The sequence below is a fragment of the Equus asinus genome, chromosome 8, assembly GCF_041296235.1.
Source record: "Equus asinus isolate D_3611 breed Donkey chromosome 8, EquAss-T2T_v2, whole genome shotgun sequence".
Lineage (NCBI taxonomy): Eukaryota > Metazoa > Chordata > Mammalia > Perissodactyla > Equidae > Equus > Equus asinus.
Window position 1 is genome coordinate 92415357 of NC_091797.1, and position 19197 is coordinate 92434553.

General features: G+C 36.3%; 1 protein-coding gene across 7 annotated transcripts in view; it reads left to right on the top strand.

Moving 5' to 3' along the window:
* Positions 1 to 19197, top strand: part of HORMAD2 (HORMA domain containing 2) — a 74843-nt gene that overhangs the window by 16855 nt on the left and 38791 nt on the right. For 5 of the 7 annotated variants that reach the window (XR_006531440.2, XM_070516363.1, XM_014834958.3 and 2 more), the window contains 5 exons: positions 2277 to 2297; positions 3071 to 3097; positions 8566 to 8633; positions 11675 to 11826; positions 11989 to 12242. Coding sequence is in view for 6 of the 7 variants with exons in the window: in XM_070516363.1 (XP_070372464.1) it covers positions 2277 to 2297; positions 3071 to 3097; positions 8566 to 8633; positions 11675 to 11826; positions 11989 to 12242 (522 nt within the window). In the remaining variant the exon portion in view is untranslated. The remainder of the gene's footprint in view (positions 1 to 2276; positions 2298 to 3070; positions 3098 to 8565; positions 8634 to 11674; positions 11827 to 11988; positions 12243 to 19197) is intronic. The other 2 variants (XM_070516364.1, XM_070516360.1) reach the window with 1 other exon arrangement.

The following is a 19197-nucleotide window of genomic DNA, read 5'->3' on the forward strand; positions in this document are numbered from 1 at the left end:
GCCTTGGGCAAGTAACCTACTTCTTGGTGCTTTAGTTTCTTTACATACAAAATGGGGATAATAGTAGAACCTACCTCTTAGGGTTGAGAATTAGATGAGTTAGTAATCTAAAACAGAGGTTTTCAAACGTTAGTTTACATCAGAATCACCTGGAGGACTTGTTAAAACACACATTGCCAGGATCCACCCAAAATTTCTGATGTAAGTAAGAATTTGCATTTCGGACAAATTCCAGGTAATGCTGAGACTGCTAGTCTAGAGACTGTATTTTGAGAACCCCTGATCTAAAATGTTTAAAACAATGCTTGGCACATAAAGGCACTATCTAATTGTTAACTCTCTGTCTCTCTCTCTCTCTCCGCCCCTTCTCTCCCTCCCTCCTTCCTTCCTTCCTTCCTACTCTCTTTCCCTCCCTTCCTTCTTTTTTTTCTTGCCTCTTTAGTCTGTGCCAGATATTGTGCCTAGGTACTGGATGAAATAAAAATGAGAGAAACATGTGGTTCCTTTACTCAAGGAGGTCAAAGTCTAATAGAGTCACTTCTTAAATAAATAATTGCAATATTACACATACTGAAATAGCAGCGTAATGTAAAAAGAGCATCTACCTAGTTTGGTGGATTTCTTTTACTTAAATGACTACCTGTATAACTGAATCAATCAAATTTACTGTTTTTGGAGATTAAAAGACAACATCTTAGATGGGTGACTTGGGCTCTTAAGTAAACAGTATTTATATTGTTTTTCAGTTGTTAGTATCTTGTAACTTTTCCTAGGGTGCTGTCATTGCTAGTAGGAAATGTTTAATGCTTTAACAATAGTTTGCAAAAGTCCAGTTTGAGTATCTAGAGATCTTGAAAGATGTTCTCCTGTTGAAGATGACGGTTGTTTCTAGTTGTGAAATTTTGGGTGATTTTTAGTTTTCCTCGTACTTTATATATTGCTTGAATTCTTTAAAATAAGCATGTATATGTATTTTTAGATAGTTATAAAAAAGAGACTATATTGTATATAGCCTCCTAACTTGTATCCTTATTCCCATTCTCAATCCCCTACCATTCCAATCCACTGTCCACACTACATTTCTTTCAGAAACGTGAGTCTAATAATGTCATTCTTTTGCCTAAAAATCTTCCATGACTTTTAAAATAAAGTTCAGAATCCATCACATAATCTGCAAGGCCTGGATAATCTCATTCCCATCTGCCTTTCCAAGGCATCACTCTCACTATTGGTCACCCTGTTCAAGCCACACAAGGATTCTAGAACATGCCAAGTGCCTTTTGCCTTTGTACATATGGTTCCCTTTTGCCTGGAAAATTCTTTTCCCTACCCCACAAACTTTTCCTGGCTAACTCCAATTTATCCTTTTTATCCTAAAAGTTTGCTTCCTCAGGGAGGCTTTCTCTGACACCTCCCTCTCCCCCAGCCTAGATTGTCCTTCTGTTTAATATTCTCAAACACCCTGTGTTGCTTCTTTGTAGCAGCTAACACAATTAACACCTATCTGTGTGGGTTTTTTGTTTAATGTTTTCTCCCCTGCTGGTCTAAGATCAGGAACCATGTCTGTTTTTGAGTGATTGAATGGATGAACTAGTAATTAAATAATTAATATAAATTAGAGTTCTTCTGTGTAGTCTTAAAATCAATTGTATGCAGTAACCAAAATAGCCACACAGTGTCACTAAAGATTTAGTCCTTTGGGTGAAATAGGTGAATAATTTGATATGAAATTATAGTCCTGATATTTTCTCATTTGTATTCTAGTTTTTAAAAATGTATCATAGGCTTTGTTATATCTCTATCTCTATATCTAAATATTCTATTACTTTTTCAAGCAGAGAGAATATGTTTATAGTAATGTATTTGTAGGGAGGGCAAGGGTTTTATAGAGTTATATCAGACTTTAAAATTTTTACTTTAATAGATTAGTTTCAAAAGGCACAATTTTTTTTGAAATACTTGTGGCATATTTAATTTTTAGTAATAACAAATTATTTTATATATATTTTGCCTCCCAAACTAGTATATAACTTATGGAAACTAAGGATAGTTATCTTCTTCTTTTGCATCCCTCCCCAGCAAGACCCTGGGTATGTACCAGATACTCACTTAAATGAATGAATACTTAGTATCTCTTTTTCTGATAGTCTGAATAATATTTTTTCTACTCAAATCTTTGAAACTGCTCCAAAGTCGTATTTTAATTAGCTTTTATTGAAAATAACAATAATATAGGTGCAAGTATATAATAACAATAATTTTCTTTTCTCTTGAAGCTACACATGGCAATACTTACAGTAAGTACACGTGAAAGACCAAGCTTCTGTCTGTACTTTATTGTCTTTTTGTAATTAAATTAAATTTAATTTAATTTTGAAATTAAAATAGTACTCTCATCCCCCTCTGAATTTTTTTATCTGTCCTATGACATTTTATAATAATAAAAATAGAATCTACCAAAAGTTTTAATAAAAGATCACAAACTATATATTTCTTTGATATATTACAATATGTGGGAAAATATATAGGATATACTATCTGCTACATCTATTGGCTATCGAGATTTCATTTTTCTGATTACAGTCTTGAAGGTTTTTGTTTTTGAAGTTTTGTAGACTTTTTTGAAGTTTCGTATATACTTCTGAGTATAACATGGTACATGTAGTTAAGAATAGAAAGAAAATGAGAAGACATCATTGAGAATCTTAGATATATGATTTATTTAAAAAATTTAAACCATAACAAACTACTTAGAATTTATTTGGAGCTCAGTCGCAGTAATCATAAATACCTGATTATCAATTTCTTTATAGTCAGTGTGCACAGAATACTCTAAACTCTCCATGTTCACAAAATAAGAGCTTATTCTATCTCTAGGATGTATGTATATATATCCTAGATAGATATCCTAGATGTAATACATATATATCTCTCAGTATTTTATATATTTATATCTATATCTCAGTACTCAGTACAGCACAAATTGAACTTTTCACATAGAACATGTATTCTTTGAGGAGTAATCTAGTAAGTTTCAGGAATTAAATGCTGTTTATTTTTCCTTAAACAGCTTTACACAAATCCCAAGGAACCTGAGGTAAGAACACACAGAAAGATGAGTAGTATATGTGTAGTATTATAGTTAAATGTATTTACCTGAGTTGAGGCTAAAAGTTATGTTGCTAGACTACCATATGAGCAAAGTAATTCAGAGTGAGCTCTTTCAATGTGTTTTGTTATAAACTTCACCAATTCTTTATTAGAAGATTTTTTTAACTTAGGGGTGTTGAGAGGCTGGCCTAGTGGCTTAGTGGTTAAGTTCACGTGCTCTGCTTTGGCAGCCTGGGGTTGGCCAGTTCAGATCCCGGGTGTGGACCTACACACCTCTCATCAGGCCATGCTGTGGTGGTATCCCACAATCAAATTAGAGGAAGATTGGCACGAATGTTAGCTCAGTGACAATCTTCCTCAAGCAAAAAGAGGAAGATTGGCAACAGATGTTAGCTAAGGGCCAATCTTCCTCACCAAAAAATCAAACAAGCAAACAAACTTAGGGATGTTGAAAAAAAACATTGAGTAGAACTGAGCCTATTCCCTAACATGTTAATATTAAGCATCTCTGCTTGTAGAAAAAACGCATTTTATTTAACTGATTCCGAATCCCTTCTGTTTGTGGCCTTTTGGAAGATATGGCATAATTCTAAACTTTTTTTTGTTTTGCCAACTAAATCCTCCCCTTTTTTACCTTTTCATAGATTTTCTGGGCCTTAACTCTTTGCTTCTCTCTCTAAATTTCTTCTCTTTGATGGTATTTCTTCCCTTTGAGGCAGTAGCCTCATTCTCAAGGCCAACTTACTTCCCTTTGAGGCAGTAGCCTCATCCTCAAGGCCAACTTGTGACCAAATCTTTCACAAAAGCCTTTTTGCCTATTCTATTCTCACTGATTGCTTCCTTTTCTAAATTTCTTTTCCAGCAGGACTCCACAATTTAACACCTCCAATTGATTTGTATAGATTACTTTATCTCCCCAACCAGATTGTGAATTCTTGAGGACAAGCACCTGGTCTTGTTTTCTGTCTCCCAGAGTGAATATTATAGTCCTCGACATGTAATGGTTACCTGTGCTACTTTGAATAGCAGCTGTGGCTGTGGCAGAGTGGAGGGAGAGGCCCTCCGTTCTTTCTTCTCATTCTAATCTCTTTATTTTCCTCCTAGCTTTCTTTCCTAGCTTTCTGTTTTCCTTTCTTTCAATTTTCCTTCTCTAAGCCTGTGGATTTAGCCTAACTGGTGGCGTTCAAGACTAAATTAAGCATTTTTAGTCTTTACTATCCTTTCTTGACAAGATTATAAATAGCTATTTTAGCAGGGTGGAAAAAAACTGGTGCATACAGGTGGGTAACAATTCCTCAATGCCCAAACCACTTCTTTTTAATCTTTGTCTCTTGTTTATTTTCAAAGTTCCTTTTTTTTCTGTAGGTTTTATGGGAAGTTTCCCAAACTAAAACCTCCTGATAAATTGTTAATAAATTGGTCATTTCCTTAGTGCAATAAATTATGTTTTCTTATGCATGCAAAACTCCTGGTCTGAAAACAGTGGTTTTGAGGTAGTGAAATGCTGAGCAAATTGGACTTAACTACAGAAAAATCTTAGAGTCGGGAGAAAACTGTTAAATAAGCTTTGATACAGGCAATATATATAATATTGAAGTTAGAAAACTAAAGCTTATTATATGAAGTTTTGAGCTATGATTTATGACCCAGAAAAAAATATTTTTGTTGCTTACAGATGACAATCCCTCTGGCAATGATCCCTAAACTTTTTGTGTTCATGGCATGCTTTTGATTACTAGAAAATTTGGTGGCATGTTTGAGGGTATTAAAAGACTCAAAAGAACACGAAATAAGTCAGCAGTAATTACAGTGTAACTATGGTATAGCAGTGTTCATAGTGCCTAAAAGTATCCATGAGATTACACTGTTTTGTGGTTGCTGTTTAGCATCAAGTCACTGGTAAAACTATTTACCTCCCAGATCTCATTCTCTTGTATAGTCACAAAACACCATTATCACATGAACACGGTCTTTCTTTGGCATTTATCTGATATTGTGCCGTGTTTCCTAACTCATATCCATGAAAGTATGTACTTCCCTAAACAAAACTGCACTAATAACAATATTAATATTTGTCTGAAGCAAAAATACACTTTACACATGGATTAAAATTTGCAGCACTCTTGTGAAGAGTCTGTCATGGTACAATAGTCGAGAACCTCTGTCTTAAATCAAATAAAGCTGCTTACTCAGTCCAGAGGCCAACAGAATTTTAGGTATTTGACAAAGTTGTGGTGTTTCTGTGCTTGAAGTTTTGTTCTGGTTGCTCCATCTCATGAAAGAGATGAACTGACAAAGGTAGCTATAGTGACAAGGGATAGTGTAACTTTTCTACAGATACACACTATACAATGGCTTGAGGGTGTTAATAGATGTTTAAGCCAAAATGTAAATTATTAAGGAAAGGTTTACACAACTTAACCCATGATAGACCCATAAAGAATTACTAGATAGAATATTGTGAGGATACAAATCGTGCTGTTTCACCATCTATTCCTTTGTGCCTATTGGAGGTGGTTAACACCTACTTTTAGTAAACTGCTTCAGGAACTGAACAGTAGATGGTCCCTGTTTCTAGCTGCAATATGCTTTTAAAGACTTTGTTTTAGAGACTGAGTGGCCAGAGGAGTCAGCCTATGCAGGTCTGTGAGAGGCAACTGACTGACAGAATAACACAGTAGTTAACATTGCAGGTGCTGGAGTCAAGTCCCAGCTCTACCACTAACTAGCTTCATCTATAATGAAGATAATAATACCTACCTCATAGTGTTTGCAACATAAGAATGAATAGATATAGAGCATTTAAGATAGTGTACGAATATTATCATTATTGTCATCAACTGGAGATAGCATGTTCCAGAGTGTAGTTGTGCAAAGGCCCTAAGGCAGGAAGGCATTTTGTGTGTTCCTGGACAGAGAGGGTGCCCTAAGCCTGGAGCTTAGTGAGTGGGAGGAAAAGAGGCAGGAGATAAGGTCAGAGAGGTAGGCAGGGGACAGATGTGTAAGGCGTGTGGACCAAGGTAAATTTTGTATTTAATTCTAAAGGCAATGGGAAGCCATTGGGGAGTTTTAAGCAAAAGAGTGACATGGTCTAGTTTGTATTTTTAAAAGCTATAGAACAGAGAATGAATTATAGGAGGAGTAGTTTGGAAGCGAACAGATCAGATGGAGAGAGATAGTGGTGGCTTGGGTAGGGTGATAGCAATGGAAATGGAGAGAATCAGATGGACTTGGGATATGCCTTGAGATAGACCTGGAAAGTCTTGCCAATGGATTGAAATGCGGAATGATTAGAAAAGACTGTATATGTTGCTGTTGCTTTGGTCCATGTGGATATATTCAGTATGATTAATAGAAACTATTGATGAGCAGTTTAGAGGCTCATATTTATTGGGCAACACAGTAGTCTGAAAAGCAGGAGAATGTTTTATGAGGTGTTAAGAAGAGACTAGTGCCTGCTGTAAATATACCTTCCTTGAACAATCAGAGTCAGATTGAAGTTATTAAGGATTAGCATCTTCTGTAAGAGAATTACTAACATAACTCTTTTATTAGTTGTTTCAGGGACCAAATAATAAAGTGTTAATAAAATTATCAGCTACCAAAGGATCTACTCTTGACACAATTGAAAAAATAAAAGCTCAGAGTATCAGAAAACTAGAGCTGGTTGAGGAACATGGCCAGGCAGGAAGAACAGGCTTTGTTTACTAGACAGGGGGTGACACCCAACCTGAGCAGAGAAGATGCTGTGTGTCTAGCCTGTCTGGAGTGAACCTGTTGCTGTAGGCACCAATAGTCCCGTGTACCTCTCTTATTGTACTCACAAGGCAGCCTTCTGAACTTGGTTTGATCTGTTAAATAGACTTTCTTGTTAGAAAAATATTTTCTCTTTTAAAATTAACTCCATTATAAATCAATCTTCTTGGAGGTTAAGCAGCATGAGCCCATTTCCCCAGGACCTGATCACCTGTGATTAATGGGGTACCAAATCTTAGAACAGAGTAAAGTAACAAGAGCATTGAGACTTTTTCTCATCAATCTAACATCCTCATTCCCACATTGTCAAGGAACAAATACTGAAGCAGATGAATGAAGGGGTATTTTTTGTCTTTTGACTTAAACTCATACCTTTTGCGTGTCTTTAGCATCTCTCCAGCTCTGTGGACAAACTACAATGTATCTGGGCCAAATGTTTTTCTTCAACTACTAGACAGTCATTTTATTTCAAATGGAGTATATCTCGCATCCAGAAATTTGTTCCTCTTTATTTCTAGCTTTCTTAACAGTGAGGAGAGCAGATAGCAGTAGTATCTAGTTTCTAGTGCAGGGGCAAAAAAACAAGACCTGATATCGTGGATCCTGGTTGCTTTTCTAATTTTTCCAGTATTCTTGTTGCCATTCTAGTCTTCCCTGAGTTACTACAGTAGCCTCTTAATTGCTCTCATGGTTTCCACTTCTTCCCCTGTGTACTCTTAAAATAGCCAGGGTGATCTTAAAAAATGCAATCACTCCCATGCTTAAAACCCTTTATTGGACTTCTGGGTTACTTAGAATAAAACCCAAACCTCTTACCGTGGCCAAAAGGCCCCACAACCTCCTCTACAACCTCATCTCCTACACTCTCACCCTTGCTCACTCATCACCAGATGCTTAGCCTCCTCTCTGATACTGGAAGAAGCTTCCTTTCCTGCTCTCCTGCTTTGGATCCTTTGCATTGCTGTTCTCTCTGCCTGGGGCACCCCACCCTCCCCCAGGTCTGCGCATGACTGATCCCTCTTGTCACTGAGGCTCAGCTCAAACATCACCTCTTCAGGGAGGCCTTCCTGGGCCATTCCAAACCAAATCAGTACCTCTGCACTTCTGTACTCTCTGTCACAGCATCTGCTTCATATTGTTCACAGCACTTATTACTGTCTGAAATTACCTTATTTTATTCATTTACTTATTTATCGACTCTCTCTCCCACTAGGCTATATATTCCAGAAAAATAGAGACATTTTCTGTCAGGTTCACCCCTGTGGCTCCAGTGCCTGACACAAAGTAGATGTTCAGTAAATATATGAATACTAAATTATTTATTACTATATTAATATCAATTAATTTATATATATATATAAATTTATTAATCAATAAATTATATGAATGAACAGTTTCTCAACCGGTTCCACTGTCATTTACCTATGCCGGGTCATATACTTGACTATGTGCCTTAGTTTCTCCAGCTTTAAAATGGTCACACTAGAATTTTGTCATCTAATTCATTTTTAGCATGGAGGGGAAAATTATTATCTTTATATCTGGAAATATTACTCCTGGATAATGTAATGTTGTGGAACAAATGAGTATGTAGGAAGTATAGTAGGCACACAATGAGAATATTCTTTACCTGTTATCAGATAAGATTCTAGATTTTTTTTTAAGTAATTTCTTTTCTATTCCCTTTGATGTTTCTAGAAAGTGACTGAGATATACCAGTTCAAATTCAAATACACAAAAGAAGGAGCCACTATGGATTTTGACAGGTAGAATCTAATTGTTTAATGAACATGAGAAATATATAGGATTGAGGTCAACATAGGCCTCTTTGAGTCCAGAGATAATCTGTATACTTCCTTTGTAACTTCCCCAACAATCCTACAAAAAACCACTATGGTAAAAAGAGACTGTAATAATTGTTTAAATTTCTGAAATCCGTGGATAAAGCTGGTGGGAATAGAGGCTTTGTTTGCTTCTCTCCCTCTTATCCTCATAGGTGATGTTAGTAGAGTCTAAAGGCAGTTAAGTTTAGTGGCTAAGAGTTCCAGTTCCTAAGGCAGAAAGATCTGGCTTGGAGCCCCAGCTCTGACTATTCCTGATTATATAGCTTGGGACAGATTATCAACCTCCCTAAATATTAGTATTCTCATCTGCACAATGGAGTTAGTAATATCTACTTCACATAGTTGCTGTGATTATTAAAATATAATGTATACATAAAGCTTTGCCCATGTCTGGCACATAATAGACACTTGACAGATGGTACCTAGTAGTGGTGGTGGTGATGGTGGTGGTCCTTGGAGGCAGTGGTGGTTGGTGGGAGGCACAGCAGTCGAAATTATATTAATGAGACTGTCTTCATGGGTTGATTGAATAACTCCTTAAGACTCTGTCTAGCCGCTCACCCAAAGTTTCTCAATTGCTATGCCAAGATATTGATCCTATCTGCCCTCAATGTAGCCAGACTGGGCCCATGGTAGATGAAACCCCTGAACTATTTTCCTATAGAAACAAACGTTCTCATCTGCTTACTAAAATTATACAAATATGATTTTCTACATGTCCCTGTATGGAAAAGACTGGAAAGCACTGCATTTTCCTATCAAGTCTAAAATTCCAAGTTTGAGATATATTAATGGGTTAAATAGCAAAGACAAGGACATTTGCTTCAGAAGGTCTTTAGTGCAGATAGAGATGTTTTATTGAGGAGCAACATTTATTCCCTTCCCAGTAGCTTTTGGATTCAGATAGAGCTAAGTATTGCTGAGGAGATGGAATAGAAGTAGAGGGGGGCGGATGGTGGTGAAAAGCCCTGGGTGGTAGAGGGCTCCACATCAGGGGGATGAGTTTCCCTAAAAGGAATGACTGAAGAGAAACCTGGCTTAATTCTCAATTTTCTGTACTGTTAGCTCTGTCTCATTATTTACTGCAAGTTTGAGGATTTCTCTCCAAGATTTACTTCCTTAATTATACTCTTGTTTGAGTTAAAACTTACAGACAGCACTAGGATATGAAGGGGAAGTAAGTTCTAGGAATGAGAATTAAAATAACCATCATTAGCTAACATTTGAATAGCACTTTACAGATTGTGAAGCCCTTTTTACACATATTTCACATAAAACAGTTGCCTTTTACTCTCTAAAATTCAAATATAAGTCCTACTGACAACCAGATGAATCTCTTTTGTTATGAAGGCATATATGCCAAGAGGTAAGCAGTAAAACAGAAATGGCCAAATCTTTCAGCTACCAAGGAGGAAAGAAGGTAATGCATATTACTAATTTCCTAGGAAGCAAAGGTAGGCATTTGTTCAAATGATTGTTCATACAAAATTTCCTTATCACCTCTTCTATAGTAAAGGTAATTTCTCTTTTAAAAGAGTGTAAAGTAGTCTTGAATATGATTTTACATGAATACGATTTTATGAATATGATGTATGCTGAAGGATCCCATGAGCTACATGGCTATAGCCCTTCACTCTGGTTACCTATTTCAAATTAGTTAAATCCTGGTAGACAAAAGTTTAAGTTGTTCAAAATTTAAAGATCAAATGTATTTACTTAAAATGTTTGTTTTATGACTTTATACTGCCTTCAGTAGTTCAATTACTTAAGATTATTTTTCAGTATTGATGCTTACTATGTGAAAGTCATTGTGTAAATATATTGCAGTCATGTACTTCCTAAAAACTACTCAAATGTGAGACCTATTTGGGAAGGAAGTTTTGGAGAGAAATAAAAAGTATTTAGAATTTGAAGGTAATTTAGTCCAACTTGTTTATTCATTCATTAATTCAACAAATATTTATTGAGTACTTAACTGTTACTAGGCACCAAACTTAGTACTGTGGAGATGAAAGAAATAGCCACTCATAGTCAAGAGGGGGATGTACAAACAGTTATAAACAGGGGTGAGATATAGTGATTATCAGGGAAGACCTCTTTGAAGAGGTGACACACGAGCTAGGTATTCAAGGATAAATTTGGAAGAGTCAGGAAGAAAAGTGGGAAAAGCACAATCCAAGCAAAGTGAACAGCATATGCAAATACACATGGGCAACAGCAAACTGGGTAGTAGTTACAGATGAAGGTGGAGGTGAGGGTGCAGCTGGTTGTGAAAGGCATTGTTAACACACTAATCTTGAATTTGATTGAAAGGTAATGGACATAATAGAAGAATTTTAAGCAAGAGAGTGACATGAGCAGATTTTCCTATTAGGAATGTTATTTTGGCAGTGGTATGGAGAATGTTTTGCAGTGTGGATAAGAAGAAAAGCAGGAAGAATAGATGGCCATTGTTGTAATCCATTTAAGAGTAAGGAGGGGATGCCTCTGAGAGATAACCAGGTGGTAGAAAGGCCTAGAGATGATGATTGATTTTATACTTGGAGAGATGTAGAAATGTGGGTAAGCTTATTTCACAAATGAGCTAACTGACCTAGAGTGTCTAAATGACTTGACCAAGGTCATTCAACTAGTTAGCAGCAGAGCCAATATTAGATATCATGTCTCCTAATTCCAAATCCATTGTTCTCACTATTATGGCATGCAGTTATTTGTAAATCAAAAATTTTAAAAATCGGTTCATATTTAAAATGACTTAAGAGAATTTGCTGCTTAAGAAATCATTTGTATATACACTACAGAAAGTACAATCACTCCTTTAATTTACATTCTAAAAGTAGTCTCAAGAGTGTCCTGCTCTTTAGTTTATATTTATTTGGTCATATAGTAAAAAGTTCTTTTTGAAATAGATTTTCAGTATTGTGTATGATTGAAAAGTATGCTGTTTTTCTATGTGGTTATAGCAGTAGTACAAGCTTCGAAAGTGGGACAAGCAGTGAAGATATTAAGAAAGCCAGTGTTCTACTGATCCGTAAATTGTATATACTGATGCAGAACCTTGGACCCCTTCCTAATGATGTTATACTTACTATGAAACTCCACTACTATAATGCGGGTAGGTGGAGACCTCTAGTCAAATTCCTTAAGAGTTGAAGTAATATTTTATCTAAATTGAAGGATTTTGCAAGCATCGGGAAGAGATGTCTGTTGCTACACATGAAAGATTAATCCAACTTGTTCTGTTGAAACTGAGTTTTCTTCCCTTTTCATTTTGCAGTGACCCCACATGATTACCAACCCCCTGGTTTTAAAGAAGGGGTAAACTCACACTTCCTGCTGTTCGAGGGAGAGCCCGTAAACCTGCAAGTGGGATTGGTCTCCACTGGCTTCCATAGCATGAAAGTAAAAGTCACAACCGAGGCCACCAGAGTGTCTGATTTGGAGAACAATCTCTTTCAGGAGAACAGCACTACCGAAATTGCCCATCAGGGTCTAGACTGTGACGAGGAAGAAGAAGAATGCAACAATCATGTAAGGCAAAGCTCTAGCAATCCTCCCTTGCCTCAGTTAAACACAGATGACATTTTTCAATTCCTACACAGGTCATATCACAGTAACAAGGTCCAATAGAGTGTACCAGTTGTAAAAACTGAAACAAAATCAGTCCCTGACCTCAAGGAGTCTTTATTGTAAAAAAGTACAGTCTTCAAGACTTTGTTAGATGAAATTCTCCTTGACTGGGGAAGAAAAAGACTTTCTAATATACTTCTTTTCTCAAAGGTATCCATGAATTTAGAAAATTTGGGATTTTCTTTCTTTCATTTAATAAGTAACATTTTTAGGGTTTAAAAAATATTCTAGGTGTTTACTCATACTCACCCAAAGTATATATAAATTCTTGATTACTGAGGTAATTGGGTGGAAGGGGGTTTAGGCAGAAAAAAGTTATGGATAAACTCAAGTCAAAGTGAAAACAAAACGATAGCCAACTCTCGGTTTTGTGAAAAGAGACAAGCTTTGGGGCTGGGTCCCTGGGGAAAGTCATGGGGCTGGAGTTGGAGCCACTGGAGCCAAACAAGCAGGGCTCTGAGCCCTTTACCTTCCTACTTCCTACAGTAGAGACTTGGAGTTGAGTACTTGCTGGGGCTCTGCTGTGCCCTAGGTAAATCCACACCCTAGGGGCCGGCCCGGTGGCGCAGCGGTTAAGCGCGTACATTCCGCTTTGGCGGCCAGGGGTTCGCTGGATCAGATCCCAGGTGTGGACATGGCACCGCTGTGCAAGCCATGCTGTGGCAGGCATCCCACATAGAATGTAGAGGAAGATGGGCACGGATGTTAGCTCAGGGCCAGTCTTCCTCAGTAATAAGAAGAAGATTGGCAGCAGTTAGCTCAGGGCTAATCTTCCTCAAAAAAAATCTACACCCTGTTGTCTGGATAATAAAGTTTACTGTATGCCAACACTGTATTAAAAGGGTTCTGAGTTAAACATAAAGAATTTTCAGACTGGGAAGGGATGCTATAAAATCTTTTCAGGAGCTATTTTTAAGATTAGGATGCTAATATATTCTCTTAAGATAGTTTGAGTCCTACTTAAACATAGATGACTGCAGTAGGTAACTTTTAAAGATTCCTTCGGATTCTTTAACTCTGTGTTATGTTTCATACATTGAAAAGAAGTCTTACTTCCCTTAATGTAAATAATATAAACCAAATAAACAACATGATTTTTTTTCATTTTTAGTAAGTATTTTCACAATGTCACATGTGATAATGGCTTTAGATTTTGATGCAACTTTCTTCTGATTCCGCTCAAGGAAGACATAGCTAACATAGATTGATTTTAAAAGAATAGACGTTAAGAAGAAAATGAGCATATTTGAACTAAAATTTTATCTTTTAAAATTAAGAAATTATTTCTCTTTTACTAACTGAAATGAAAGCAGGACAACTTGAGAATGAATAATTCAATGGATAGGTTAAAGAAGACGTGATAACACTTTCCAAGCACACATTTAGTAGGAACAATATACAAAGATTGGAATTTTGTGGTAAACTCAGTCAATTCAAGTTCCTCTCTCAGCTAACCAATTGTATAAGAGAATTTAGTAAGTCTAGTGAAGTGCTTACATTTTCCCACTAAGAATTCTGTTGCTTTCCTTCATGGAATACACACACACAAACATTCATACACGTATTTGTACATGTATGTACATATGTAGAACCCTTTATTGCTTTTAAAAATTATTTTATGAAATATGCATACAGCAGAGTATATAGAAGTAGTATGTACAGTTTTAAGAATAATGAGAACATCCATATACCCTCCATTCAGGCTAAGAAGTAGAACATTGTCACTACCTTAGAAGCCACCATGTGCCTCTCTCTCATTGCACCCCCTTCTTCTCCTCCAAAGATAACCACTCTCTTAACTTCCATGATAACCCTTCCCTTACTCTTCTTTATAGTTTTATGATCTATGAGTATATCTGCTTGTTTAAAATTTTTATATAAATGTAATCATACTCTAGGTAGTCTTCTATGATTTACTTCTTTTGCTTGACCATCAAAAATGTGATTTATCCATTTGTCTGTGGTTGTTCATTCATTTTCACTGCTGTAGAATATTCTCCTCTTGACAGATATTCTTTCTTTTCAATCATTATAAACGTTCATGTACACACTCTTGGTACACATATGCAAGAGTGTCTCTAGGGAATATACCAAAAAGTTTGAGGGCTTGAACATTTTCAACTTTAAGTAATGCAAAACTGTTTTCCAAAGTGATTGTACCAATTTATACTTCACCGATAGTGGAGAAAAGTGCCCTACATTCTTGTCAACACTTAATATTATCTGAGTTTATGTTATCTGCCTATCTGTTGGATGTGAAATGATAATACCTCATGATTTTAATTTGCATTTCCCTGACTATTAGTGAATTTGAGCATCTTTTTTTGTGTATTGGCCATTCTGGTTTTCTTATATATAAAATACCTGTTCAAGTCTTTCTTGCATTTTCCTATTTGATTATTTATCTTTTCCTCATGATTTAAAAAATATGTTCTAGGGGCCAGCCCCATGGTGGAGTGGTTAAGTTTGTGCGCTCTGCTTCGGACATGGCACAGCTCATCAGGCCCTGCTGAGGCGGCGTCCCATATAGCACAACCAGAAGCACTCACAATTAGAATATACAACTTTGTACTGGGGGGCTTTGGGGAGAAGAAGAAAAAGGAAAAGATTGGCAACAGATGTTAGCTCAGGTGCCAATCTTAAAAAAAATGTTCTAAATAATAATTCTTTTTCATTTGTCTTTGTTGCAGTAGTTTTTCTTAGGTTTGTGGCTTGTCTTTTCAATTTCTTTAAGATGCCTTTTCCTAAAGAAAAGTTCTTAATTTTAGTGTAGTCAAATATTTTTCTCTAATATGTGCTTTTGGATATTCTTAAGAAAACCTTCTTTACCTGAGGTCATTTATAATATTCTCCTATATTTATTCTGAAAGTTTAAAGGTTTTTCTTTTTACATTTAGGTTTTTATTCCACTTGGAGTTTATTTTTATTTGTGGTGTAAGGTAGACAAGACCCCTTTAGCAAATTTTTTAATCCAAGTATAATATACATACAGAAAAATATATACGTCATAATGATACGACTCAATAAATATACACAAACTGAACACCAGGCTGGAAGAAGAGTGAGGGAAGCAAGGTGAGAGTGAGTGCCTCTTTAAATTTTGCTCCCTAGATATCTTGTGTGTCTCACCCTTGTTCCAGCCCTACTGAATAAACATGTGAAATCAGCACCCAGATCAAGAAACAAACTACTACCAGCTCCCAGAAAACCCGGTCTTACTTTGCAGTTAGTGTCCTACTCAACAAGAATATCTCTATCCTCACTTCTGTTAGTATTGATTAGTTCCTCTTGTTTATTTTATAGATGCAGAATCATAAAGTATGAACCATTTTCCCACTCAGCACTATGTTGTGATATTTATCCATATTCTTGCATATTGTTGTGGACCATTCTCACTATTTATCCATCTATTGTTAATAGGCATTTGGGAAATTTCTTATTTTTGACTATTATGAATAGTACTGGTCTGAACATTCTGAACATATTTTTTAGTGAAATATGTACACATTTCTAGTGGGAATAGAACTGCTAGGAGTAGAATTGTTAGATCAGAAGATATGTGTACATTTAGCTTTAATAGATACTACAAAACAATTTCCAAAGTGATTGTGCCAATTTACACGCCCATCAGCAATGTATGAGAGTTGTGGTTGCTCCACATCCTCACCAACCCTTGGCATTTTCCATCTTTTTAATTTCAGCCATTCTGGTGGGTATGCAGTGGTATATCATTGTGGTTTTAATTTACATTTCCCTGATGACTAATGAAGATGAGCACCTTTTCATATATTTATTGGCCATGTTGGATATCCTCTTTTGTGAAGTGTCTTTTCAAGTCATTTGTCATTTTTCTTCTATTGGGGTCTATTGCGTTGTCTTTCATTCTTATTGATTTGTAGGAGTTCTGCATATATATTCCACGTATAAGTCCTTTGTCAGATACATGTACTGTATTGTGAATATCTCTTCGACTTTATGAGTTGCCTTTTACTCTCTTAAAGGTGTGTTGTGATGAACAGAGTATTAATTATATTAGTTTTAATATAGTCCAATTTATCAATATTTTCAGCTATATTTCGCAGTTTTTATTTAAAAATTTTTATCTGCTGTAAAGTTTACAGAGACATGTTCTATGTTTCTCTAAAAAGAGGAAATAACTACAGAAACAGAAGAGAGTTTTAAAATTATAAAAGACCTTCATGAATAACTCCATACCAAAAAATATAAATACCTGACCTTTCTCTCCCCCACCTTCAGGTATTCATATATTTTAGTATGAAATTATTCATGGAGGTCTCTTATAATATTAAAAATCTCTTCTGCTTCTGTAGTTATTTCCCTGTTTTCATATCTGGTGCTGTTTTTTGTGCCCCATTTGTTTTTCTTGGTTATATTTGCCAAAAATCAGTATTTTTTATTACTCTTTTCAAAGTCATCTTTTGGTTGTGCTTATCGCTTTTATTGCTTTTTTTTGTTTGTTTCTTTTCTATTTTGTTCATGTTTTGCTTTTATCTCTGCCTTCTTCTGTTTGTCTAGTTTGGATTTCGTCTCCTTGACTCCAAATTGACCTTTCCATTGAGATACAGACTTGTGTCCTACAAGTACCTTGAATTCAACATATCCAAATGGAATTTCAACTTCTGACCCAACATGCTCTTCCTCCTCCCTGGTTCCTTATCTTGGTGTTGCACCATCACTTTACCAAACAGCCTGACCAGGAATGTGTTCAACTCCTATGTTCTTCTTATTTCTCATATCCTTTTGGTTGTCATTTCTGTCTGTTTTGCCTTTGAAATTTTTCTGAAGTCTGGCCCTATTGCCACTGTGCTGATTTAGGCCGCCATCATTGCTCTATTTGTGAATGATAGCTGAGTTTCCCTGATGTCAGCATTGCCTCTCTAATCTGTCTTCCATAGTCCCAGGGAGTGAGGGTACTAAAACTGTGGTGATCATTTTTAAGTATTTCAAGTTGATTTATTTTGTGTAATTTCAAAGGGAAGAATGAGAACCAATAAATGAAAATTACAGCGTGTGTGTGGTGGGGGGTTGTGGCGTAGGGGAACCCAGAGGTCAATTTTGGCTCAATAGAAAGAAGAACTTTCTCTTAAAAATTTTAAAGCAATATTATAATGACATTAAAGTAATTTAAAAAGCAAGGCAAATCTTCCAACTGTCCTATCATCCTATCAATACTGTTTTTATTTTTATATATTCTATCCCCTCCAGTATTTTTCCACAGATATATATATTTATATGGTTTTAATCATGGTGTATATATAAATTTGTTTTACCTTTATACTTAACATTACTCTTATAAATATGTCCCACCTTAATCTTCATATTTTTAATTTTAATGACCTTTTGTTTCATTTAGGTTCTTACTCTACCATTTCCCTACATTTATTTTTATTTTTATCTTGTTGGATGAAGAAGATTGGCCCTGAACTAACATCTATTGCCAATCCTCCTCTTTTTTGCTTGAGGAAGATTGTTGCTGAGCTAACATCTGTGCCAATCTTCCTCTATTTTTTTATATGTGGGATGCTGCCACAGCATGGCTTGATAAGCGGTGTGTAGGTCCACACCCAGGATCCAAACCCACTAATCCCTGGCCACTGAAGTGGAGCATATGAACTTAACTACTACACCACTGGGCTGGCCCCTGTTTCCCTACTTTTAAACATTTAGGTTAATTCCTGATTTTGCTATTATAAATAGCATAATAAATGCCTTTATATGTATGATAGAATTTTTCCTTGTTTCCTAAGGATATAGTATCAGAACTGAAATTTACAGAAGCCTGAAAATTTGTATAGCTCTCGAATGAGTATTACCAAATCATTTTCCAGAAGCTGCCAACTTCTTCACCTCCTCAGGATGCATTTTCTAACAATGACAACTACTTCATCAATCTGGCTGTCCCAAGAAGGACAAACTCCTTGTCATCAGCTGTGTTCAAGTATAGATGTATACTGTGTTCAAGATACAGTAGAGGTGATTGTCTCTAGGGTGTTGCAAAAGAAAATCACCATTTAGGGGGAAGGTTGAACTAGATTGACCTCTGAGATTCCCTTCCATGCTAAGATTCTCTGGGGTGTTGTTGTTGGTTTTTTTGTGTGTGTGTGTGAGGAAGATTGGCCCTGAGCTAACATCTGTTGCCAATCTTCCTCTTTTTGCTTGAGGAAGATTGTTGCTGAGCCAACATCTGTGCCAGTCTTCCTCTACTTTGTATGTGGGATGCCGCCACAGTGTGGCTTGATGAGCGGTGTGTAGGTCCACGCCTGGGATCCGAACCCATAAACCCTGTGCTGCTGAAGTGGAGCATGCAAACCTAACTACTACACAACTGTGCTGGCCCCTGGGATGTTTTTTGAATTCCTATTGAGAGCATAATGCCCTGCTAAGCATTGTGAAGAAAACAAAGACATAAAATAAAGTTTCTACGTTTGAGAACTCTGGCTGAAGAGACTATACCTATATACTATAATAACACATAATATTGGAGAGTGTATGAATGAGAGAAATAATATTAACTAACAGTATTGCACATTGTTCTCAGGGATTTACAAGTACTATCACTTTTAATCTTCCCAGCTACTTTATGAGGTAGATACTATAATTATCCTGACTTTACAAATGAGGAAACTGAGACTTAGAGAAATTAGCCCAAGGTGACATACACAGTGAATAAGTAGCAGGGCCAGGATTCAAATCAAGGCAGTTGGACTCCAAAGCCTGGGCTCTTAGGATACAGAAGTAAGGATAAATCGGCACTGTGTGGGAAGGTTTCATTGGGTTGGTGATTTTATGGACGAATCATATTTTGATTGGCAGAGGTTAAGGAGGAGGACATTCC